This window comes from Trachurus japonicus, chromosome 13 (assembly GCF_045865225.1).
Source record: "Trachurus japonicus isolate A0001 chromosome 13, Traja_1.0".
Taxonomy (NCBI): Eukaryota; Metazoa; Chordata; class Actinopteri; order Carangiformes; family Carangidae; genus Trachurus; species Trachurus japonicus.
This window is the reverse complement of record NC_140919.1, coordinates 23543041-23568747: the sequence shown is the minus strand read 5'-3', so window position 1 is coordinate 23568747 and position 25707 is coordinate 23543041. Positions and strand designations below refer to the sequence as shown.

The 25707-nt window shown below is 42.1% G+C and overlaps 1 protein-coding gene across 1 annotated transcript; it reads left to right on the top strand.

Annotated features, from left to right (window-relative positions):
- Positions 1-371: 371 nt before the first annotated feature.
- inppl1a (inositol polyphosphate phosphatase-like 1a) lies at positions 372-24920 on the top strand. Its single transcript, XM_085795468.1, has 27 exons — positions 372-952; positions 7752-7815; positions 8505-8652; positions 8742-8823; positions 10356-10502; positions 10840-10930; positions 11616-11705; positions 12389-12487; positions 13871-14021; positions 14600-14706; positions 15248-15350; positions 15483-15679; positions 15865-15982; positions 16287-16383; positions 16574-16712; positions 16846-16945; positions 17621-17709; positions 17848-17929; positions 18134-18223; positions 18883-18996; positions 19377-19553; positions 19646-19801; positions 20077-20161; positions 20542-20628; positions 20727-21501; positions 22316-22449; positions 22565-24920. The coding sequence occupies exons 1-27, from the start codon at positions 759-761 to the stop codon at positions 22662-22664; spliced, it is 3816 nt and encodes a 1271-aa protein (XP_085651594.1). The 5' UTR covers positions 372-758; the 3' UTR covers positions 22665-24920.
- Positions 24921-25707: the final 787 nt, after the last annotated feature.

Below are 25707 nucleotides of genomic sequence, written 5' to 3'. Positions count from 1 at the left end.
TATGCAGCTAAGGAAACCTACAACATTTCTCTTTGAATGGATTAAAAAGATTTGTGTAAAGCTGAATAAAGTGAAAGTAGCTCGTAATTGTAAGGTAGCCTACATTTGGTGACTTTCCACCACTGCCCTCCCCTTTAGCGTGCTATTCCTTTACTCCTCTTTCTCTCCATCTCTCCTTCTTCCTCTCTTTCTCACAGTATCTCTTTATCCCACCATCCCTCCTTCCCACAGAACTACGTCAAGCCACCTAAAGAAAGGCGTAACCGGAAATAAACTTTGGCTGACTTTGGCCCTGGAATAAAACACCTCAGTGTAAAAATTACCAGCAGCTCGTTTTATTTTGAAAATCCCAACCGGAAGTGCGCTGTATCGACACTATGGCGGTGCTGACACGGGTCGTCACCGCTGCTGCTGCTGCTGCTCCCCGGTCTCCAGCGCTGTGGATTTACATACCCTGGTTTCCGTGGGACTGGGAAGCGAAAGAGGAGGAGGGTGGTGAGCCTTTCAGGAACTGAGGAATCAGACGCAAACGGCGTAACTTCACACATTAATTAACAACTTGTTGTAGCCCCAGTCGTCAAGTCGGTCGGCGCCGTCGTCGGAGGAACGTTTACGGTTAACTTAACTTTCCCAACGTTTGTAACTTTTCTCCCTGTGGTGGATTTATTTTGTCACGTCTCTGGAGGAGGAGGACTGGGAGCTTTTTCGGAGAACTCGGGAAGCAGCTCGACTTGAACCCGGTGTGAAGGGCTGTGGCCATGGCCGGGGGAGGAGGAGGAGGAGGTGGTGGTGGCGGTGGGGTTTCTCCGTTGGGGCCCGCACCGCCGATGTGGTATCACCGGGACCTGAGTCGAGCGGCGGCCGAGGAGCTGCTGGCCCGGGCCGGGAGAGACGGCAGCTTCCTGGTGCGGGACAGTGAGAGTGTCAACGGGGCTTACGCTTTGTGTGTACTGTAAGTAACTTTACCGCAGAAAAAGAGAAGCGTGTGTGTGTGTGTGTGTGTGTGTGTGTGTGTGTGTGTGTGTGTGTGTGTGTGTGTGTGTGTGTGTGTGTGTGTGTGTGTGTGTGTGTGTGTGTGTGTGTGTGTGTGTGTGTGTGTGTGTGTGTGTGTGTGTGTGTGTGTGTGTGTGTGTGTGTGAATGTGCGTGTGTGAGATCCATAACCAGCGTGTGCTGCTTCGGGTCACTTTGTTTACAAGCGAAAAAAAGTTATTATGCCTTTGCCCAAGGGTTAGTTTAAATGGTATTTGAATTTAACCACTAGCATACACACACACGCACATACGCACGAATGCACGCACGCACGCACGCCTTCAGGTAATCTTGGATTTTGTGCTCAAGTCACTACTACTACGTCTGCAAACGTTTAGGAAGTGCATAACTTAACTTCCCTGCAGCAGCAGCAGCAGCAGCAGCAGCAGCGACAAACACAGGCACAGTATGTGATCAACTTGTACCACAGTCTGTACAGTGAAGTCTGAGTAAAAACGCATTTGTTTATTTTCTCCTGGAAGTCAGTGAGTTGGAAAGAGCCTGTGTGTGTGTCTCTCTCTGTGTGTGTAGCAGTGAAACTTCTGCATGGCACACAACTTCAGGGCAGTCCCTCTCTGTCTACAGTCTGATGTGGTCGCCTGCAGAGACGTTTTTACAGGGCATACTGCTACAATCAGCCTGCGGGTTTGAGAGCAGTGACATTAAACCGAGGGCTGGTAAATATAAGCATCAAATGTTTTAATTGGAGGCCCCGTTTAACATCAGCGCAGTGGTGAAGTAGCAGACCAGGCTTTATCTGGGGTTGCACAAATTATCTTCACACTGACACACATACTATGTGAAAAACAACACCAGCAGCAACAACAACAACAACAACAACAACAACAACAACAACAATGTGTAGGTGTGGACAGTGTGTAGTCTACTGTGTCTGTTTTAGAGTGTGGTGGTGGTGGTGGTGATGGAGGGCCGGGCATCCTCCTTGCTAAAAGAAGTGATGAAACGCCCACCCTCCATTTCACAAGGGAGACTTTGCAAACATCTATTTCCATGTTCAGCCAGACAATTAAACCTCGATGCAGAGACGGTACAATCAGTCCTCACACAGTGACTCAGCCAGGTCAAATGACCCATGGAGAAGGAATGTCAACGTTTAAAAACTACAAATGACCCAAAATGATTCACATGCCATGCTCTTCGCCTGCGGATGCATCACGGGCTACTGAATAGTGCAGATGCAGTAAATAAAAGGCCTGTTCCATGTGACACAATACTCTGACATTGACTCGACCTACATCCCCTATCTGAAAGTTTACCCCATGCTGAGTTCAGTGTGTGTATACAAGTGCAGACCAGCACTACATACTTTATGCTCTATGTAGATATGTGGAAATGCAAAAATATCTAAAGAATATACTAAAAATGTTTGTTCAATTGATTTCTTCATCAACAAAAACCCAATCAAATTACCATAGTAACTGTTAAGTAATGCCAAATATTCATTAGCTGCCTCTCTTGCTTTGTGGTTTTTCTGCTTTTCTCAGTTTGACATCAGTCTAAACTGAATTATTTCTGGCGACTGGCCTATTTAAAATACCCAACCAAAGACATTTCATATAAACATCAGTTAGTTACAATATCCACTTTTCATTCTTTGCTGAATGCACCAGTAATTCATGACCAACAACATTCCTCACATCCGTTTCCGGATTTATTCCCGCCTCCACCTCTCCCTTCCTCTCCCGTTTCACCTTTCACATCAGCGACCTGTTTCATCTCAGATAATTTCCCTCAGGATAAGCTGAGACTGGTTATGGCAAGAAGTTTGACAAACTGAGCCTCACAAAAGCTGGTACTGTTTTTATGCAGAGGTTTTCACATACAAGAAGAAAGTGAGGTTGTATTATAATATAGGATCTGCTTCTGGTCGAGTGGCCTCTGCTTGTTTAAGGAAACAATATACTATATATTACAACATAAAAAGAAGAACAACAGGAAGAAGTTACATAATTAAACCACATGTGTGCAGCTTCTAAAGGTAAAGGTACTTTATTTGTCACATATACAGCTAGTACAGTGAAATTCTTTCTCTGCATTTAACCCATCCCTGAGGAGCAGTGGGCAGCCATGGTGCGGCGCCCGGGGACCAACTCCAGATTATGAGCCAGTGCCTTTGGTCAGGGGTGCTGACTGGAGGATTAACCTAGCCGACATGTTTTTAGTGGTGGGGGAAACCGGAGCACTCAACCTGAGTTATTTAGTGGATGCCATGCAGTTGTTCTATAATGTGATTTGCTCACAACAGTTAATACTCACAAGCAATTCAAGCTAAAGTCCGTGATTATTAGGACAGTGATTTTGTCAACTTTTAAAAGAAGACGACACGTGAATTGGGGAAATCAATGTGGTTCCAGTTTGCTGTGTATTGCAGCATTTGATGTGTTAATTTTGCAATCCATGGTGAGTGGTGATTTTGACCACGTATAATTCAACCCCAGTGATAAAGTCATGTGGGAAATTGCAAGCCTTCCGTTCATAAACACTGTTCCTTTTATAGAAAGAGATGTTAAAATTAGATTGAAAGGAAATAGGCAAAACTTGTCAGGTTGTCTCGTTGATGTTCACCGCATCAAGGGGAAGTCAGACCTCAACTTGTATCTTGTAGATCGGAGGCCAGTATTTCCCAACATCCTCCTTTAAGGCTATAGAGGAAAATATTATGCGGCCAGACAATGCATTTATTTCTCACCTTTTGCTAATATTCCTTTGTTACTATAAAAGAAAAAAAAAAAAGGAAACAATTTCCAGGAAGTAAAATCTGAATCAGAGGCTTGAAAAGGCTCCAGGCTGCTGAATGGCTGACTGTTTTTAGTCATGGCTCTGGTTCAGGATCCTGGAGGCTTAGGACTGATGTGTATTGTAGGTCCTCTTGATGCTGAACGACCTCTTTATCTCCCGTACCCTTCAGTTTCCACACTACACCGTCCACTGAAACGAACAAAACTCAACACGGTGTCACCATAACTGTCACTCTGAGATTTTAGACACAAGGCAAAATTCAAGTTTACCATACTGAATATCTGGTGAATATTGTCAGCTTCTCTCTACAACATGGCTGGAAACTACCTCGGTTTAGTCTCTCTACTAAGTGACCTCTTTTTGGATCCGGCACCACAAAGCACACACAGTAGATACCAAGATGTTCTGTTTTAATCTGAACTAGTCATGGCTTTTGTTGAGCTTGTCCTTGTGACTTACAAAAACAAAAGTGTACTTCCTTTTTGTGAGCTTTGAAGGGACCAATGTGTTTAGGAAGTGTTTCCACCGCTGTTGTCTGAGAATAGACTGCTGGGAAGAAGCCGTAGTAGCAGCGGGTCTGACTCCTAGGTCACTTTGTTTGTGTCGGCCTTCGCCTTTCACTTCCTCTTGCTGTATATCCAAGTCTGTGGACTCTGAGATTTAAACGCAGAGTCTGTAGGAAAACAGACAAAAAAAAAAAACGAAATATAGACTTACAGAAAAGAAATCCTGCTTAATCATCACCTCTCTTCTACTCGTGTGTGGTGGTGTCTGCTCTGTAACAATAGGACTGCCTGTATTTAGGTGTTTTGGTGTAGTCGGGATGTTTCTGGGCGGGAAGTCGGTGTGTTTTCCCCAGCCAATGACAGTGCAGCTGAATTTGGGCGTGGGGTGCAGTGGGCTTGTATAAAACACAGCGACTGGACTCAGTTAAGCAAGGAAGAAATGGTGGGATACACACTTGAAGCAGTGAAGAAAACGAAATGCAGTCGGCAGCTCGGACTGTATTTCCTTTTCTTCGCTGCTAAAGTGTGTATTTCTCCTGGCTTGACAGCGTCCAGTCACAACCTTGGTGGTGGTGGAATCAAGCATTCAAACGAAAACTTTGAAGGCTGACAGCGTCTTGACAACCGCTGTCAGGGGGAGGGGCCCAAATTGACTGTTGTGTTTACAAACTGCAACGAGCAAACCTACAGACTCTACCTTTAAGGTAATTCCCTGACATTTGTAGGAAGTGACCACCATTTAGTATGGTTATACAGGTTACAGTTAGAGTATCCTCACTGATGTAGTGAAACGTAGCAGCGGCGTGTGAAAGCACTACCTGTTGAATATTGCAGTATGTCTATTTTAGCTGTCAGAAGATGTTCATTACTATCAGTGTACAGCGCGTCTTAACATGTCACGGTTCAGGCATGGCCCCCTGTGTTGTGTTTGAAACCTGGAAGTTTCTGTGAAAGCATTCCTCTCCAGGAAGGTGTGTGGATGGGTGTGCAGTACATATTGCATTGTGGAGCTGTGCTTTTTTTTTGTAAATAGCTAGTTCTAAGTAGAAGTACTGTATAAAATTTGGATTATGTGGTATCGTTATTATGTGCCCTTCTATCCTTTCAGGACATACAGCTATCTTACAGCCCAGCCCAATATATGAAGATGCAAGGGTACAGATCTGTAGCTTTCACACCACCCATATATTCCAGACAGTTGTCAAAATTTTGTCATAATTTCTATTTAACCACTTCATCTTTAGTTGTATTTGGTATTAATATGGCATAGTGTGTTCAGGAATGAGTGGCTCCTCATTAATATTTTGTGATTGTACATAAACGTATAACAGTTTGCACTTAGGCGTAGCTTGCTCCATGCAACATTGCGTAGGTAACATTTTGAAGTAAATGTACCAATAGAATGATATAAATGTAGCTACTAGTCATTTATATACTTTATTGCTTTATTGCTTATGTTGCCTGTGCATTGTAAATGTCAGCGCTGAATCTGACCTGCTGCACTTTGAGTCAGTGGAGGGCAGACTACCTGATGTGGACAACAGAGCTGTGAGGGAGGAAATGTACCTTTTGATTGTTGTTAACAACAATTAACTGACAGGCCAGACAGTCATGCGTTTTGCCAGCGTGGGTTTATTTGAAGAAGGTGTGTGATTGTGTGTTATTTGGATGAGACCAAACAGGAGGAGGTGGCACTCTAAATGAACAGGGCAGAGGGAGTCAGTGGGGCAGTCATTAACCTCAACGCAGACTGTTGTTGACAGGACACACATACACAGTGTGCTTTGGGTCCATGTCTATCCCATAATAAACCCCTCTCTCTTTCTCCAACTCCCCCCTCCCCCCACGTTATAACTTTGCTGCTACTGAAACAATAGTATTTACTTCCCAGACCCAAAGGGAATCTCATCAACTGCCAACAGGAAGACAAACACACACACACACACACACACACACACACACACACACACACACACACACACACACACACACACACACACACACACACACACACACAAAAAGCTCTATACTGTGTGCGGATCTCATGCTGCTGCACCCAAAATGCATTGTGTTTAAAAAATGACAGGATTAAATATGGATATGGTTTTGCAGGCCTGATTATACAAAAGGAACAGTTCATCTCACTGACTGTCTTTATAGATGCACAATTAAAACAAACATTTATCAAGTAGGGTATACTGATGACTTGATATAACACAACGTATGCTGTGTTTAAATCAGTACAACTATGACACTGTGTGTGCCGTCAGATTAAAGCAATGATGCCAAATCAAGAAACACACCCAAATGTGCCCAGCCACCTATAGGTTTTGGCAACAGAGCAACAACAGCAAGAATCAGTAATTAGCAGGCTGTAAAATCATTATTGCCCTCAGTAAGGAAATGGTACAAAGGTTAAATGCAATTAGAGCAAATAAAAAAAAAACATCATAACTTATTTCCAGAAGCTGGAAACTGTAAACCAGTTTTGTGGCTTGTAAAACCTCTTCTTGTATTAAGTGAATCTAACAGAACTGTGCCAGTATAGCTTATTCTTATTAAAAAAATAAGAATAAGCCTTTTGATATTTTATTCTAGTTTGTGTGTTAGTTCCTGTATAGGATACTGACCTGGAAAGACCGGAAAAACAGCTGAGTGTAAAAGACCGGACGAATTCCTGGCATGGATTTATCCTCCCACTCTTTTATATAGTGTATACACACGCACACGCACGTAATGTAAATAAGCACCGAGTATAAGCAGAAGTAAAAAAAAAAAGCATTACTGAAGTGTTTTGCATACGGTGCCATCCCAGCGACCACACGTCGAAACAGGTGCGTGACCATGAACCATGTAAACACACCAACAGACATCAACCACAACATTTGCTTGGCAAAATTGGACATTGTGTTTCCAGTCCACTGAGCAGACATGAAGTGCAGACATAAAAATCATTAAACTCCAGCTTGTGGCTGCAGGCGTGTAGTCAACAACTGCGCAATCACAATGTCAGAGCATTGATCTGTGATTGGTTTGAAAAAAAACAAAAAAACAACAACCTTGTGGTTCAATGAGAAATGCTGATCACACTAGAAAATTCTGGGAGAGGTTCAAGAAAAAGATATTCTCACTGTAACTTAACAATGTATAAACACTAGGTTCAACACTGCTCTGCTCTAATGTACCGTGCTACTGTAAGGATAAAGCCCGCTCACAGCTGTGACAGACAGCAACAGGTTGGAGCTCTCTGCACCGTCTGAACCCCCTCGCTCTCACACACACACACACACACACACACACACACACACACACAGAGATCCCTATCCTCTGAGGTCAAGTACAAGAGTGTGCGTGCGAAATGTGAGACTTAAAATGTTGTGTTTTGTTTGTTCTAAAAAAAAAAACCTCTTCTTCTCTCACATCTTCCCTTTTCTATTGTTTACTACACTTTCAGATTTCAGAAGCACGTCCACACATACAGAATCCTCCCAGATGACGATGGGTTTCTGGCTGTACAGGTACAGAGAAAACATACACACACACACTATCTCCTCCTCTCTCTCTCATTTTGCTTATATACACACAGACACGCAGTCCACTGAGGTTAAGTGTGTGTACATGTGTGCAGCAAAAACTGTATTTGTTTCAGTAGCAGCTGGCAGGCAGAGATGCTTTTGTTGGCTCTGAGCTCTCTTGCTCTCACATATACACACACCAACAGCAGAGTCTTTGTGCCTTGTGCCCAACAGCTGTGAAGTCCTCACCACCGCCCCCAGCCACACACACACACACACACGCTCACACACTCACACTCACTCTCGAACACAGACACACAACAACACAGTGCTTCAGACGATTTGTGTGACTTTCTCAGCTTAGAGTGATTTTGAGGATCCTCGCTGTGACATTGTAGAGAGTCTAAAAGTATAATTTGGCTTCCTGGTACTGAATTTGTTTACTGGGCACTGTTTACTAAAACATTTCCTCCTGGTTTGAATTATATTTAGACTACGGGGTCGCATGTGCTTACACAACATAAAATGTAGAACAATAGGGAGCACCAGGGATTTTAATAACATGACTAGCTGAGGCCAAGGAGTTTGGATGTAATTGTTATGTTCCTACCATGTAGAAAAATAACTCTGCTTCTCCTCCTCTCCCTCTCGGTGTGTCCCTCCCTGTTTTCTTCCTCCCTCTTTTCTCCCAGACATCTCAGGGTGTGCAGCCTAAGCGGTTTAAGACGTTGCCAGAGTTGGTGTCATTGTACCTGCAGCCCAGCCAGGGTCTGGTCACCACCCTGCTTTACCCCGTGGAGCGAGAGGAAACAGCTGTCAGCGATGACAGAGACTATTCAGGTATCTTTAGAGCCTCCGCAAGCTCACTCACATGCTCACACTGGCCTCGCTTTTGTCGCATGCTAACTCTCCCTTTCTGTGATTGGTAGATGGGGAGGATGAGAAGCCGCCCCTTCCCCCTCGCTCTGCATCCACCTCCACGCCCCCTGGACCAGACACACCTACAGACAGGTATAAAGTGTACACTGACTGGACCACAGTTACTTGTGTCTTATTCACTCTGATAATATGTAAAGTGCTGAAACTACCTACAGGAAGTACGTGCAGAGCTTCTTAACCATCCCGTTAACCATGTTATTGGCACCAACAACCATAATCTAAACACTCAACCGCAACATATACGCACACAGGAAGGATGTTGTTTCACTCTGAATGTGATTTTGTCATAAATAGTAAGCAGATGTATAACCTGATCCAAACTGGTGATAACACAACACCACACCATGCCTCAGTCACTTTCATGACATGAACAATTTTTTATGTATTAAAACATAATAACGACTCTCCTACACTCATATTTATTAGCGCACACGTAAATTAAGCTCCTCTGTTGGCCCTGTGCCCCCCCCCCCCTCTGACTGCATCAAGAGGGAACCAACATCCTGTTGAAAACCACATTGCTCACAGATGATGCAAAGCTTTGATGAATGGGGGTTGCCATTTGCGTCCATGCAGATGTGTGTGTCAGAGTTTGTGTGGTATTCAGATCTGTAGGTTAATCCACAAAAGTCTGTGTCAGTGCTGCATTTGAAGAGGTCAAGTTTATTGTGTGAAATAATCATCAATTAATCATAATTAATCATTCAGATATTTTTCTAGCAGGCGTAATTTGTTTTTTTTAATTTTCAACTGACTGAAACTGAAAAATGTTCTCAGTTATGTGCAAGTTATGAGTAAAGTTGAAAAAATGTATCACAGATCAGAGGCAGTGGGGGAACAAGACACCTTTTCATTGTCACTCCACATGTTTAACAGTCTGCATATTTGCAGACTCTGCATGTTAAAAATAAGACTTGGCTCAGGAACATTTACTTAGCTTACCTAGAAGCCACAATGCAGACCATAGTAAGGAACTGTAAATACAGAGATCTGTAGGTACAAAAGCTGAAGCCTTAGTTGCAGAAGTGAACACCTGGCTTTTTTGCTGGCTCACAAGATTAAATAAGGTTTTTTTTGGGTCTGTCTGACCATGTCAGGGCAGACATAAGTCAGGTCACTGGTTTAGAGGAAGTATGTGATTTTAAAAGTCCTGACTGCACATAATATAGTACTCACAGACACACACACAAAAACAGCTTGGCAAATGTGACGTCCATGACAGTTCTCTATTCTTCTAATAAAAGGGATGCAATTTATCTGCAATTTTAATACTCATCTGCTCAAAGTTTAAATCTGCGTGTTTCTTGTGGCAGTTATATGACTTCAGTAGGAGAAAACAGCAACGTCAGAAAGATAGAAAAGACAACAATATAGTAAACAAAATAACAAATACTGGGTGATAGAATAAGCTACGGGGAAGACTTGGAGATATGACAAGTTTAAGCGTTAAAATTATGTGAATATACTACTGACAATGCAAAACCAGGATGTATAAAACATCTAATCGCAAGAATGCTGTTTGTGTTTGATTAAAACCTTATGTTGTGTAATTATGTGCATTTAGTGGATATGTTAAAATACCATTGGACTTTATTGTGTTTCAGTGCTCCAGCAGCTAACGGCCTGAGCACTATCTCCCATGAGTATCTGAAGGGCAGCTACGCTCTGGACCTGGAGGCAGTCAAACAGGGAGCCTGCTCCCTGCCTCACCTCAACAAAACACTAGTAGCTTCCTGCAAGCGCCTTAATGGGTAAGACAGACACACCAGCTCATCTGCCCATATTCCACAACACATGCGTGGTTACACAGCTATTCATTTGTATTTTGCTTATCGCAACACTGACCATAATATATTTATAAGGGTTTGCTCTCTCTGTGTGCAGAGCTGCCTGCAACCCCATCTCTCTGTTTTGGTCACAATGACACATGTTGCACATTTAAACACTTTGTGGGGAAAAATGTACGGGAATACAACTGAATCATGTGGTCATTAATCATCTGTGGTTAATGGTGCAGCTCCATGCACACATAAAAACATGACATGATTTAAAGAGCCATTTTTTCAAACTGTGTGATCTCTTTCTCAGGGAGGTAGATAAGGTTTTGTCTGGTCTGGAGATTCTGTCTAAAGTCTTCGATCAGCAAAGTGCCTTCATGGTCTCCAAGATGATCCAACAGGTATGTTTCCTTAAATACATGGTTGAACCTGTATGTATTTAAAAACATGAATAGGGGTGGTAGCATATAGACATAGAAGTTAATGTCATGACGAAAAGCTTTTTTCCACTCTCAGGTTATTTGAGGACAGCTTGGGTCATATTATACTCACTCTACTCATGCAGTCTGTGTTTGTTTATGTAGTATATGTGCATGTTCGTGGTATTTGTAATGTTTTTCCATAGTTTTGTGTTGTTGTGTAACTCATTTAAAACTCTCATGATGTGTTCATGAGACAGGCAGAATAGATATGAAATACAATTTTAATATCATTATCAATAAATGCAAATGCTGGATTGACAACTGATGTTTTTTTTTATTATTACTTACGTTTTGAGTTATTTAAGCAGTAATATTTCACTGACATTTTGAAGCTGTTCAGTAGTCATAAAGCATGCACTGACAGGTGGTTTTTTGTTTGAATAAAAACTGATTTATTTACCCATGGGTAGACAGATAGATAGATAGACAGATTGTGAGGTGTCTGTTAGCTGTGCAGTTTAACATGCTGTACCATTGTTTGGGGGGGGCTGGATGAAATGCATTATGCATTATGCAGTGGTTTTCAGAATTTCGTACCATAAAAACACAGTTTTCCAGACACTGTGTTCAAAGTGGTGTTTTTTTTTTTTCGCACCAACAATAGTCAGTGAACCAGGGTGGAGACCAGGAGTTGGAGAACCTTGTGACCAAGCTGGCAATCCTCAAAGACCTGCTGTCCTCCATAGAGAAAAAGGTACACTCACATTCAGTCATCTTTAGGCCTCCACCCTCACACATGATCCCTACTGCTCCCTCTGTGTGGGTCTTTATGTGCCTTACTTTCTCTTTCTCTACTCAGACAGACACACAGCTGTTAGTTGGAGGTGGTCAGTTTAGATAAACCTCTCCACATGACCAGGAAGACTCCAGGCTGGTGTGTGTGTCTGTGTGTGTGTTGTGGGGTTCTGACATAATACACATTGAAAAGAAACAAATGGGAGGGGATGGAGTGATTTTGTGACCTTTTTGCCGTTTGTCTATTTGCACAGTGCATATAGTGTGTAATTCACAGGAAGCAAGAGTAAAAACAGTACAGAGTTAAAGCTTAGTTTTAGCTTGGTTTTTTGTCACTTTGACCAGTTCTGACATGTTGATATCAAATAGTTTTGAGTTGGACTGCAAGGAAGGTCTCTAGCTTGTTTGGCACAGCAGGAAATAGCTCAAGTGCAAACAAACTGTGTATCTTAATTAATGTAATATCACTAGCTCCACCTTCTGCGCTCCTGTTCTATTTCACTCAGGAAATGGAAAACTCCCTCCTTGTTGACATCAACATTATCTCTGTGTGTCCTTTTTGCACATGATGTCTCTTTCCATCTTTCCTTTTTTTAAAATGATTTTTGTTTCACCTCCACCCCCTTGTTTCCCCTCTCTCAGGCTCTGAAAGCTCTCCAAGACATGAGCTTGTCGTCACCATGCTCCCCTCCTCCTCTCTCTATGCGTCACAGCAAAGCAATCCCTGTGCAGGCCTTTGAGGTAATCATGAACACATACATATGGACACAATTCACACAAGGTGATGGGATTCAGTATAAGGGCAGTGCTTAAAGATCTTTACCCTCAATATAATAAGGGATGGATGACATTAGAAATACTGTATCTGCTGTTTTCTCGTTGATTTTGGGTTTGAACTGTCTCTGTCTATTGTCGGGACTGTTTGTTATAGTTATTTGTAATACAGAGAATATGATTGTTTTATATGTTAACTGAAAATTACAAATAAAGAAAAAAAAAAAATCTCCTGTTTTAGTAATTGTCAAGACACTTAAAAGTCACAAAAATATAATATAAAAAAATATAATAATTTTTCCTGAGGTGATTTTAGTGTGGACATACACAAAGTTTAAATCTAATATAGAGTATTTAAACACCTCCTCCAGCTGTTTATCAAATGCAAGTATCAAGGAATGGTCATTGTTAAACAGTCTGTGAAGTCGAGCCAACACACTGCAGTTGCTGATGTGCGATCAAAGGAATGCTTGCAATGCATTTCCTGTTGCATTCTCAAAATATGTCTACAGCAGTTATATGAAAGGGTATTCATCACTTTTGCTGTCATATTTCCCATCTATGATAAGTATATGAAAATGTGAGTTTATGAATCTATTAATACACGGTGGTTCAGTAGAGAATCAGAGGGATAGAAATTAAAGGAAAAACAGTAGAGAGATAAATGTCACTTGTAGCACACTGGGAAGCAGGTGAGACGGAGGAGGAAGAGGAGATGACTGATTTGAAATATCAGTTGTCAGCCAAGTCTGCATTCTCTCTGGTGATATCCTCTCAGCAGCTTCCTGTTGCACAGGAACAGAAGTGTTGTTACAATGACACCATAGGTTTAAGATGTGACATCTGATTCGCCAGCTGACGCACAAACAGACCCCACCGAAGTGACTCAAAGTGAGAGTAAATGCCTTGTTTTCTGCCCCACAAATTTTCAAAGAAATTGTGAGTCATTTCTTTAGAAACAAAACCCTAAAGATTCAAAGAAGTTAGACTTTTAAGTCAAATATTATATATATATATATATTATATTATATAAATATAAATATAATATTATATACATATAGTATATACAGAAATGTGTGAACTGTCTTCTAAAGCTGCTATTGAGATGATCAGGATGTGCCTGTGATTCCTGCTGATTGCATACGGCTGAGATAGATTAAGCTCTGTTAATTCCACAGAAGCAGTTTGTGTATGTGATCGCAATAGAGGGAGAGAAAGCCAGCTGAAGGTTCTTTTACTTTCACTTTGGAGACCCCTGGTGGTGTGACGACCTGATATGATCTAAAAGTAAAGATGTGTGTAGTCACATAGAGTCACACATTAACCTCTATGTGCTCTGGTCCACTACAGGTAAAGCTGGATGTTTACCTGGCAGAACTGACAAAGATAGGAAAAAGTCAAAAGTACACTCTGTCTGTGGATGTGGAGGGAGGACGACTGGTGGTTATGAAGAAGGTGAAAGACAGCCAAGAGGACTGGACCACCTTTACACATGACAAAAGTGAGAATCCCACACATGCACTCCATAGACAGTAATCACACTGTTGTGAGATGAGTAATTAGTGTTTTCCTCAGGAAATTAGTGAGCAGAAATGTGTATGACAGAGGCAGTAAAACACCCACTGACACATCATGTCTTATGATCACGTTACTTAGTAGATCATAGCCTAAACAAAAGCCACATTCATTAAAGGAGAAATTGCATTTTCTGTGGGAAATGGAGCTGCTTCCCTTTTTTGTATGTTATTTGCTTTATTTTAAGCAACACTGACTGTCAGTGTCACTGTAACAAACTCTGACGAGTAATGTGTCATGTTTAGCTGCATCATGATGGAGACAGTCCTAAGAGTCTCTGGACTTCAGGGCAAAAGATGAAATATATATAATACAGATCCAAACTTAATATTCTCAGTGGTATCTGTTTGAGACATAGCTGAGCTACAATTTAGTCTGCCTTCCTTTAACTTTAACCTTGTTTAAACCCTTCCAATCTCTTGTTTGACCTTCCTTGCTCTCCCTCCCGGTCTTTATCTTTAACTCCTGTCTGTCTGTGGCTTCATCCGTCTCCGTCTCTCTCAGTTCGTCAGCTGATCAAGTCTCAGAGGGTGCAGAATAAACTGGGCATTGTTTTTGAGAAGGAGAAGGACAAAAGCCAGAGGAAAGACTTCATCTTTGCTAGTGCCAAGGTCTACACACACACACACACACAAGCATGCACGCACACACAGACTCTCTCAAACATAATTCCTAGATGTAAGAAGGCACTGTCTTTTAGAGTTACTTTGTCATTCAAACATGCAAACACCTACCAGCTCACACGACAGTGGTCTACACATCCATATGCAAATGAACAAGGAAATGCACTCACATTACATACAGCTCACCTTTTCATTTGTATATTCAGTATCACGCTAAGGACACTGTCGGTGCCAGACTTCTGGGCGCAGACTCATAAACATGCTTCCACAATGATTTCAGTTTCCAGCGAGACTCTTAGCACAATGTGATTCACATACATCTCTGAACTCCTTTATTGCTTTCCCCAAGAAAACATGTTGGATAATATGAAAAGTCTTATCTGAACTCACATGTATTTTAGAATATTTAAAGATTTAATGAAAGCACATTTATCCAATGATTGATAGTTAACCTTGGAGTGCTGCTGCGTAAAAACAGGGCGTCTTTTGTGGTGTCTTCCACTCGCTGATTTGTGTGTGTGTGTTTCAGAAACGGGAGGCGTTTTGCCAGCTGCTGCAGCTGATGAAGAACAAACATTCCAACCAGGACGAGCCAGACATGATTTCGATCTTCATAGGCACCTGGAATATGGGTTAGACACACACATGCATCTGCCACATTGTCTAATATCACTGGAGTTGATGACCTATAATATATTGTGATATCTTGCATTTAACAGTAATTTAGAGAATGAGAATGTAGCATTGTGGTCTCTGTTGTTTAGGCTCGGTGCCTTCCCCTAAGTCGGTGGCCTCGTGGGTGTTGTGTCGCGGCCTCGGGAAGACTCTGGATGAGATGACGGTCACCATCCCTCATGACCTTTATGTGTATGGAACCCAAGAAAACTCAGTGTGTGAGCGGGAGTGGGTGGAGTCACTACGCTGCATGTTGAAAGAACAGACAGAACTTGAGTATAAACCGGTGAGGAAAACAGGCCATTGTGCTGAAGGTCACATCACTGTTGTTACACTGGTGCTACTTGTGCTCGCTCACACCTACAAATCCATTCAAGTCATGCGAGCAGTATGAAGAAAATGTGGAAGTGATAAGTTTTAAATAAAGCTGATGATTATGAATTCTTCACCGTCTGCTGTTCTGGTTTGTAGATCGCGGTGCAGACTCTGTGGAACATTAAGATTGCCGTCTTGGTAAAACCTGAACACGAGAATCGAATCAGCCACGTGGGAATGTCCAGTGTCAAGACGGGCATCGCCAATACACTGGGTAAATATAGTGCTTGGTATTCCCTCTTTATTCTTTTTATGTCTGAAGAGATAGGAAATGTTATAATTGTATTACTGCATCACTTGATGAAGAATGTGACTTGATCCATGTTTGATGTCTGAACGATCAAAGTGGCACAAATAAAAATCAAATCATGAGCCTACCCTTTAAGATGGCATGTCTGACATCATCAGAATGAACCAGAAAATAATGATTCTGTGTTGTGTTCATTTTTTCTATCAAATAATGCTTGTCATTCACTGTAATTTATTCAGGTTGTATGTTTGTTATGATTGTTTCCTAGGTAACAAAGGAGCTGTAGGCGTGTCCTTTATGTTCAACGGGACATCTTTCGGTTTTGTGAATTGTCACTTGACATCAGGGAATGAGAAGATCGCCAGGTACCTACCATAGTCCTACACACAATTATTTATGGCTATACCAGTGAGGAGGTTGTGTCTTGTATTTTACAACCTTAACATTGTAATTTTGCAATGCATTTGTGATTATGTAGGTTTACAGTGTATCAAGAACACATCTCATACACTAATTATTATCACACATGATACATGTGACGTTTGACCTCTGCAGGAGGAACCAGAACTACCTTGATATCTTGCGGCTGCTGTCACTAGGAGACAAACAGCTGAGCTCCTTTGACATCTCTCTGCGCTTCACACACCTCTTCTGGCTGGGAGACCTCAACTACAGACTGGATATGGATATTCAGGTAAAGGAGAGCACAAAGACGCACAAAGTGACAAAATGCAGCAAATTTGGGTGAAATTATATTTTAATGATCCTGTGTCTTTTGTGTGTGTGTGTGTGTGTGTGTGTGTGTGTGTGTGTGTGTGTGTGTGCAGGAGATCCTCAACTACATTAACAGGAAGGAGTTTGACCCACTGCTGAAGGTGGATCAGCTCAACCTGGAGAGGGAGAAGAACAAAGTATTTCTACGCTTTGGTTAGTGTTCCTCAGCCAAGCACAAAAACGTATTCAAAGGAGGAATCTTTTAAATATAGAGTTCAAGTTCACTTTTATTTTTATAGCACAATTCAAAAGACCTGTAACGGTCATCCAAAGTGCTTCACAGAGCAGAGACAAAAACAAACAAATTATTCTAGAGAAATAATAGTTCAAAAGATCCCAATGTTAAGGGAAGGTTTCTGGCCTTAAAACTGTTTCAGTGGTCTCGTGGATGACGTGAATGCTCACATGTCTCAAAAGCAGCTGCCCACCACTGTTTTCTTGCCCCTTGAATAGTTCACTTGGGTCACTTGCTTTCTTCACTTACTGTAAGGAAGGAGAACAGAAAGACCATAGGACAGACAATATGTATATATAGATGCTTGTCAGCTACTGCTGTTTAAAAACTTGTTCTTAACAGCAGTCAAAAATAAGTCTCACGAGTAAGCATTATCACAGGATGTGGCTACTCAGCATTCAGGGGGTTGCATAAAATCAGCTGATGGCAGATAACACAGTGCAAAGAGGAAGAGAGAAGCTGCCTTTTAGTTTTTTAATTATACTGGCATCACAAATGTATCTGTTTATTGATGTTATAAAATGCCAGGCTCTGTGTCTTTAACTTACCCACAACAAAGTGTAACAAGAACATGTGTGTCTCCTTGCTCACAGCGGAGGAAGAGATCTCATTCCCACCCACGTACCGATATGAACGCGGCTCAAGGGACACATATGTATGGCAGAAGCAGAAGGCCACAGGGGTATGTTCAAAAAATTAACCAACATCCGGAGTTAACGCAGTCCCATAAATGTCTGACTAATACATAGCCACTTTATTTTCTTTCTTTCTTGATCGTCCTGATTATCCTGTTGTGTGTTCTTCTACTTTTCTGTCCCAGATGAGGACAAATGTTCCTTCCTGGTGTGACAGGATCCTATGGAAGTCGTACCCAGAAACACACATTGTCTGCAACTCCTATGGTAAGCGCTTCAGCAGAAAAAAAACACACAGATTTGTTTCAGTTCAGTATAACAAGGGTCAACCTTGTATATCAGTTAATTTCACATAAACATATTTCATTGTCATCTATCCAGTATAAGATACTTCATCCATCAGTGGCTTATACTGCAGTAAATGTGATTGATCAGCATGGAGACTAAAGTACAGGCTCTTTTGTTTCTCAGGCTGTACAGATGATATAGTGACCAGCGATCACTCTCCTGTCTTTGCTACATTTGAGGTGGGGGTGACCTCCCAGTTTGTCTCCAAGAAAGGTACGAGTGCATTAATTTCAGAAAACTCATATTCAGTTATGTTTTATTTATTTTCTTCTGTCAGTCGCTCTGCCTCCGTGTCTCACACAGTCTCTCCATCCTCTGCCCCTCCTCAATTTCAGGCTGCCGATAGACAATTTTAGTCATAATGGCTCATTCTCAAAGAAGGCCAGACTGTGTGCACGTTGGTTACAAATGTGCAGATGGTCTGTAGTGTATCAGCTTTAAGAACTTGATTTGTTTGTTGAGATTCGTTTTCAGCTGAAATCAGCACAGCGATTTGTTCCTTCTGTCTAGTCAGTGACTCACGGTTGAACCGAGACCAGAAATGGGAAATGGGTTCAGCTGAACAGAGGGAACATACAGCAGCCTGTTACTCATTGACTGTGTTGCAGTAACATCACACCAAATATTTTCACAAGATAGGAATCCACATGCTGTCAAAGTTCATGTCTGTTTTTACTCGGTATGAAGAGCAAAGGCACCGAGTGAATGCCAATTAATAAAGTTCAGTCTCGTCACATTCATAAATTTTTGGCTCATCCTACTGTGTTATCTTTTCACTGTGTATAATGTAACCTTAACTAAATGACTAATTCTGTATTTGTACTTTGTATTCAGTACCACCTACTCACTCTCTTCATCTGTTTTATGTGTAGGTCTGCCGAAGTCTTCAGAGCAGGCCTACATTGAGTTTGAGAGCATCGAGGCCATAGTGAAGACAGCGAGCAGAACTAAGTTCTTCATCGAATTCTACTCCACTTGTCTGGAAGGTGAGACGAATGTGTCTGGACCTTTAGCTGTGACTCATTTTCACACATAGGGCTTTTTCACAGTCTGACCGGAATCCAGCACAGGCAGGGTTTCTGTAACACCAAGTGGATGTAATAAAATTGTATCTGTTTCTCCTTCTCATATCCCCCTCCCACCCTCCCGATCTCAGGCAGTCAGTATACCTTTAAACTAGACTCCATGTTTGACCTGTGCCACATCCCCACCTCCTGTCCACCGTATACTTTTGAATGAAATGCAATAGAAACATCTCCCTCCTCTTCTTTCCTTCTCTCCTCCCTCTCCTTCCCCCCTCATTCCCTTTGTCCTCGCCCACACCCCTTCGGCCCTGCACATCTCTCTCTCTGTTTCTCATCTGTAGAGTTTAAGAAGAGCTACGAGAACGACAGTCAGAGCAGCGACAACGTCAATTTCCTGCGCGTGGGCTGGTCCAACAAACAGCTAACGACGCTGAAACCCCTTCTCTCAGAGATCGAGTACCTTCAGGACCAACATCTGCTGCTAACAGTGAAATCACTGGATGGATATGAGTCCTATGGTATAAAGAGAATACTCATGTTTGTTGTGTGCTGATGCAATTCTTTGAAATGTATTATTATTCAGACCACAACCATGTGTTCTCCCCGCTAGGAGAGTGTGTGCTGGCTTTGAAGTCAATGATTGGCAGCACAGCTCAGCAGTTCCACACCTACCTGTCTCATCGTGGCGAGGAAACAGGAAATATCAGGGGGTCCATGAGGGTCAGAGTCCCCTCTGAAAGGATGGGAACCAGGGAAAGACTCTATGGTAATGCACGGCATACCAGTGTGGTGATAGCTTTAAGTTTCAAGTTTCCAAATATCTTTATTGCCCCCGAGGGGCAATTTGTGGTGCAGCAAGCGGCAAAAAAAAAACAATAGAAATACACAACAAAATTGGCAATCAAAAAAGTACAATACAGAATAACAATAAATAGTAAAGCGTGTAGGCTTGAGCAGTGAAACAAAAAACAAGTTGTTTTTATTATACATGATTTGTTCAAATGATGCATTTATGAAACTATCAATATTGTTGTGTTTCAGAGTGGATCAGTGTTGACAAGGATGAGACAGGTGGACCTAAAGGGAAATCCATGTTGGTGTCCAGAGTGGGACATGAATATGTCAAGTCAGTGAACTCTGCTCTTATAATTGTCTATTTAGTTTTATAGTAAAATGCTAAAAGGGATTATAATCATTCCTGCATATGTGTACAGTATATTGGAGATACTCATAATCCAAGGTGCAATGGAAAAAAACATTGTGGACCAGTTTGGACCAGTTTGGTAGTCTACTACAAATTCAGTTTAGGATGACATAACAATTTTCCATCCATCCATGTTTTAGAATATGTGGCATTTTGTGTCATTGTTTTCTGTTTTCTGAACTTTACTCTTTAATCCAAGGAAATACTACAGTAATGTTGTGATAAAATATCAAATATAATGTAATGAGTAAGGTTTTCCCCTTAGTAAACTTCAATCCTGGTCTGTTGTGTTCACCATGCAGGCCGTCTGTGGTTCGTAAACAGTTAGGAGAGCTGGGCAAGGTCAGTGAGGAGGGAGAGAGAAACAGCAAGGAGGAAACCGCTGCACGGTACAGACACATTCATACTGCACGCCAACAGATCAGTGAACGCATCATGAAACGGTGAGAAATTAACCCTCTGTTCTGTTGCCTCCTATACTGAGCAGACCTAAGCAAGAAGCGTCAGATGATCCATCCATCTGCAAGAACAGCTACAATAACCCCGCCTACTACATCCTGGAGGGGGTTCCCAACCAGTCAGCAGCTGCTCTCTCACCTGAACTTCTCCCGTCTCCTACCTCCACAAACCCCCAGGCAGCTAAAGCCCCCCCTCCCTCTGCTGGAACTCGAACCAAACCCCCCTGTGCTGCCTCGGGGCCCGCTCACTCTCGCAGACACATGGCGGGACACCCGGTCCGTGCGATCAGCGAGGAGGGCTCCTCGGAAGACGACGGAGGCACTTGTGTGGTGGGGGCACAAGGCGGAGGCGTCGTAGGAACAGTAGGAAGCACACTGAATCGACCCCCGCCCGATTTCCCCCCTCCTCCTCTTCCTAAGGGTGCGCTGGAGATGGTTACCGAGACCCCCTTCCCCAAACCTCGCCCTGCTTATCCAGACATGGCTGAGGTCAGGATCCCGCCAGCTAATCCTGGCGCCGCGCTGGGTCTTGGGGAGGGTTTCCGGAGAGGAGGAGGAGGAGGAGGAGGAAGCAGTGGTGGAGGTGGTGGAGTCGGAGCAGGGGCGTTAGACGACCAGTCGTGTTCTGTGCTCCAGATGGCAAAGACACTGAGTGAGAGCGAGTTTCCTGGACAGCCTCCACGTACTCCCTCGGCACCGCCGCCTCTCAGGGGGCAGCCCCTGGGTTTGGGTCTGGACGCCTGCCGCACCTTCCCCCCCAGAAATCCCATCACAGAGAGTATCGCAGAGGACATGCCTGAGGAGGTGGGTGGTTCATTAACCTTGACACAGTTTTTCTTTTCTTTTTTAAGTGTATTTTTGGGGCTTTTTTCCTTTTTTTGATAGTATAGTTGAGAGAGACAGGAAATGGGGAGGCAGAGAGAGGGGGAATGACATGCAGTACAAATGTCATACTCCCCGAGGAAGATGAGGAAGGGGGAGTCAAGTGTGCAACATGAAGTTGAATGACAATAAATGAAACGTTGAATGCAGCAAAGGGCCGCCCGATGCATATGGGGCGCCTGCTCAACCCACTGAGCCACACGGCGCCCTGCCCTTCAAGTTTTTCTATCGAATGAATGAATATTTATTTTCGTGTCATGCCACCGTTGTGGCCCATCCCATATGAGATTACAAGACACATTTACTGACAAATCAAAAACTAGATAGTCCTTCCTGTTGGTGTTACCAGCCACACAAGTGTGACACATAAATAATCAACTTAAGATTACTTTCAGTACTCATCTGTATATCACTCTTCGTCTCATTGCCCAGGCCTTTTCAATAAATAAAGAAAATGCAAATATTTTCAACTGAAAAAGATGTTTTAGCTTCTCAGCATCGTCCAACCACACAAATTCATTATTTGGATCTACCTTACTAAACAGTTTTTGTCTTATGAAGTCATAGAAAGCAAGTATCATAATTTTTAAAACACTGAACCAGAAAATCTTTAGTTTTGGTGGGGTTTTTTCATAGGGTGAAGATAAATAGAGCCCCACTAGCTAGCAGACTGATATTGTTGGCATGTTAGCATGTTTTTATTTTGTTTAACCCACAGTATATTTCTCCCGTGCAGGCTCTGTGGGGCAGCAGTAGCTCCTCTTTGTCAGTAGGTGAATCTTCAGTGGGGGAGTGGCTGCAGAGGCTGGGACTAGAGAGGTATGAGCAGGGTCTTCTACACAACGGCTGGGATGACCTGGAGTTCCTCAGGTACAAACACTTTTAAACTCACATATGAGATGGCAGTTGTTCTGATCGAGGCAAAAAAAAACAAAAAACCCTTCTGCTTCTGCTTTGTTTCTTACATCTTTTATTGTTTTTCCAGTGACATCACAGAGGAGGACCTGGAGGAGGCGGGAGTGCTCGACCCTGCCCACAAGCGGATCCTGCTGGAGAGCCTCAGGCAACAGCAGCAGCAGAAATAAACTGTACCAAACTGGTCTATGACTGGTCCAAACCGGCCTGGAACCACACCAGGTCCCGAGAGGCCAAATCTCAGCTGAAATGAACTGAGCTGGAACTTGCCAATCGATGCCAGACTGTGCCTTCTGAGAGAAATTGCACTCCATTTGTACTTTCAAAAAAAACACTTGTCGAACGTCCTTTTTCACATGTACTGTATGTGTGTTGTCATTGTCGTAGGCGTGGCCTTATTTAATGATAATCATTTCAGTCCTTCAAGCATCACTACCTAACCCTCAGCTTTAAACCTAGTGAGAAGATTTTTTTCTGGCCAGACAGAGCTGGAGATGCACTGGTGAAGTGTTGAGGTTGTATCATCAGCTCTGACCTGTAGTAGAGCTGCTATTTCTGTCTTTGTCCTGAGAAACGTAACACAGAATTTCCTAAAAAAAAAAAAAAAGAAATCTGAAATGTCTGTCAGACTTTCAGGTTTAATGTAAACTGAGATGTTTTTTTCCTCTCAGTTCAGACTATTTTAACACTGTTTGCTCTCAGAGTTCTCCCCAATAATACCTACGTTTTGGGAAACTGGGAACTGTTAGAGAGCACTCGAGTAATATCGACCCCCCCCCCCCCACACACACACACACACACACACACACACACACACACTTATGTAATGGAGGCAGACAGGAAGTAGTGAAAGAAGATCAGCTCTTCTGAGGCATGTCGGGCTGGAGTGAGCTGAACTCGCATTTTTCTGACATTGTAATTTCGTCACAATGTCTGTGCCACCGTTATTGAAATGGCAGCATTTATTGTCTCAGTGCTCTACAAATATTTATATATGTATACTTTTTTAAAGTTAAAGGGAAAATGGAGCAAACCAACCAAACCCATGATATCTAAAAGTGCGCATTTCACCCTTAAATGACTGTATTAGTTGTCTTTTTTTACACCACCTGACCCCTGGTGTGTGAATTTGCACACACTCAACATTGACTTTCAGCTTTTTTCTGATTGTAAGTGAAATGATTAGAAGTTAATTGGTTCTCATAGGACATTTCAGTGGAGAAATGACATGCTGCCTACAGTTTCTGGGCTCAGTCTGACTGGTTGAAACGATGAAGTAGGTAAAGCAATAAAATCAAAAATATACTGGAGGTTGTAAGTGCTGCACCTATCACTTCAAAGGTTTCAGTGCATTTCTCGTGATCTCTCTTTCATTGTCTGAGACAATATTACATCACTAAGCCATCATTTAGTCGTTGTCTGAGAAACCATTTGTCACCAAATAATTTTTCCTGTTATATAATCTATAGAGTTTTCTTTTTTTTGCTGATTTTATTTGGGGTTTTTTTGTCAAATTACCACAGACATAGCCTTGTTATAGGGTCGTCACGTATGTTCTACATGTGGACAAAGAAATGTGATGCCACATGTTCCCAGATTACCCAGCAGGTGGCACTGCTGCCCCATAAACCTCATCAGTAGATGCTGGCTGTGGGGATGGGGCATGAGACTCTTTGTGGTCTTTCTTTACAGCTCTACTCCATGATTTTTATATGTTGCCCTTGAGCTGTTAAGAATCTGACATAATGTCACTGTTAGTGTTCACACTGCCTGTATTTAGTTTTAATTTGAATCCTGCCTCCTTTTCTGCCAAAACCGAAAAGCCAGATTATGTTTGTTTTAAAAGACCTGATTACAGATAGATACCTGATACTGCTGTCTGCTTATCGAAGTGGATCAAACCAAATACTTGTCCTTCAGTTAAACTCACAACCTAAAAAATCATTTTTGCCACATCAACAACTCACTGTGAGAAGAAAGTCAAACTCTAACATGCTGTTCCCGTAATCGAGACTATATGAAAGAATGAAATATTTTTAGGATGTTGTTGTAGCAGTTTCATTGTCAGACCCTTAGACTCAGCGACTTGCCTGTGTTATAAATGTACAATGTGTCTAATTTTCTAACAGCCAAACATCTATAATGCAGAGAATGTGTATCTGCAGTTCAGACCTGTTAAATCCAATGTCTTTTTTTTAGCCTTGTTTTTTTTGGGGGGCCTTTCAGTGTTCTCAGTGATGTGTGTATGTTTGCGTGTGCGAGTGTGTTTGTATTTGTGTGCATGAGTGAAAAAGAGTTGCTGTTGTCGTTTTCTCTGACACACTCCAGTTTATCTTTGTCCTTCATGTAGTCTCCTTTGATCGTGTTAAGTTAATGTAAGTTGTTCACCCATGTATTTTTTTTTCAATTAAAATCTAATATCTTTCCTTATTTTGTAAATTCATTCATTTTCTTTGCTTTTGTCGTCTGCAGGGAAAGCTGTCAGGATGAAACAGTTACAGCCTGAGAGCTGTAGACCTGCCTCAGTGAGGGAAAGAGAGAGTGTACGGTAAAATGAACATGAAAGTCACTTATGTTTTTTATTTAATCATGTTCTCAGGAGCTTGTAATGAAAACAGCTTTGTCACTTTGACACACAACAATCTTCATCATTGTTTCACACACAAAAGACCAAAGCACTGAACACGTCAGGTAGTGTTTCCATAATGTAGATTTATTAGAATATTCAGAGTAGTGCTATAACTTCTCATTCACTAGAGCATCTGTCGATTCATAGTTTCCATGGACATGTTGGTCTGTGAGACAGATACTCTGCAATGAAATAAATCTGTAAAGCAACGTGAGAGAAATAAACAAAAGGCTACCTATTATTTATATTACTAATTACAGAATTTACAGTCACAAAATTTTATGGAACAGTTCAAAGAAATGTGTGGGTTTCTCACAGATATAATAAAAAATATTAATAAATACATGTTTTTTTCCCCTTCTAGAGTAAATCCTCCCCCAAAAAGAAAAATCAGCTCTGTAGTCAGTGTTGCTTCAGTAGAGAAATCGAGATGATTCACAAGCAACTTTGCAAGGTGAAAGGAAGTAGAAACAACATTTTTTGGGCCTTTTCTGCATTAAAAAGAGAACAATGAGGATGAACACAAATCAGGGTGTTAATAGATATAGAGTAGAAAACTGTAGATTGCCAGCGTTGACCGGCTT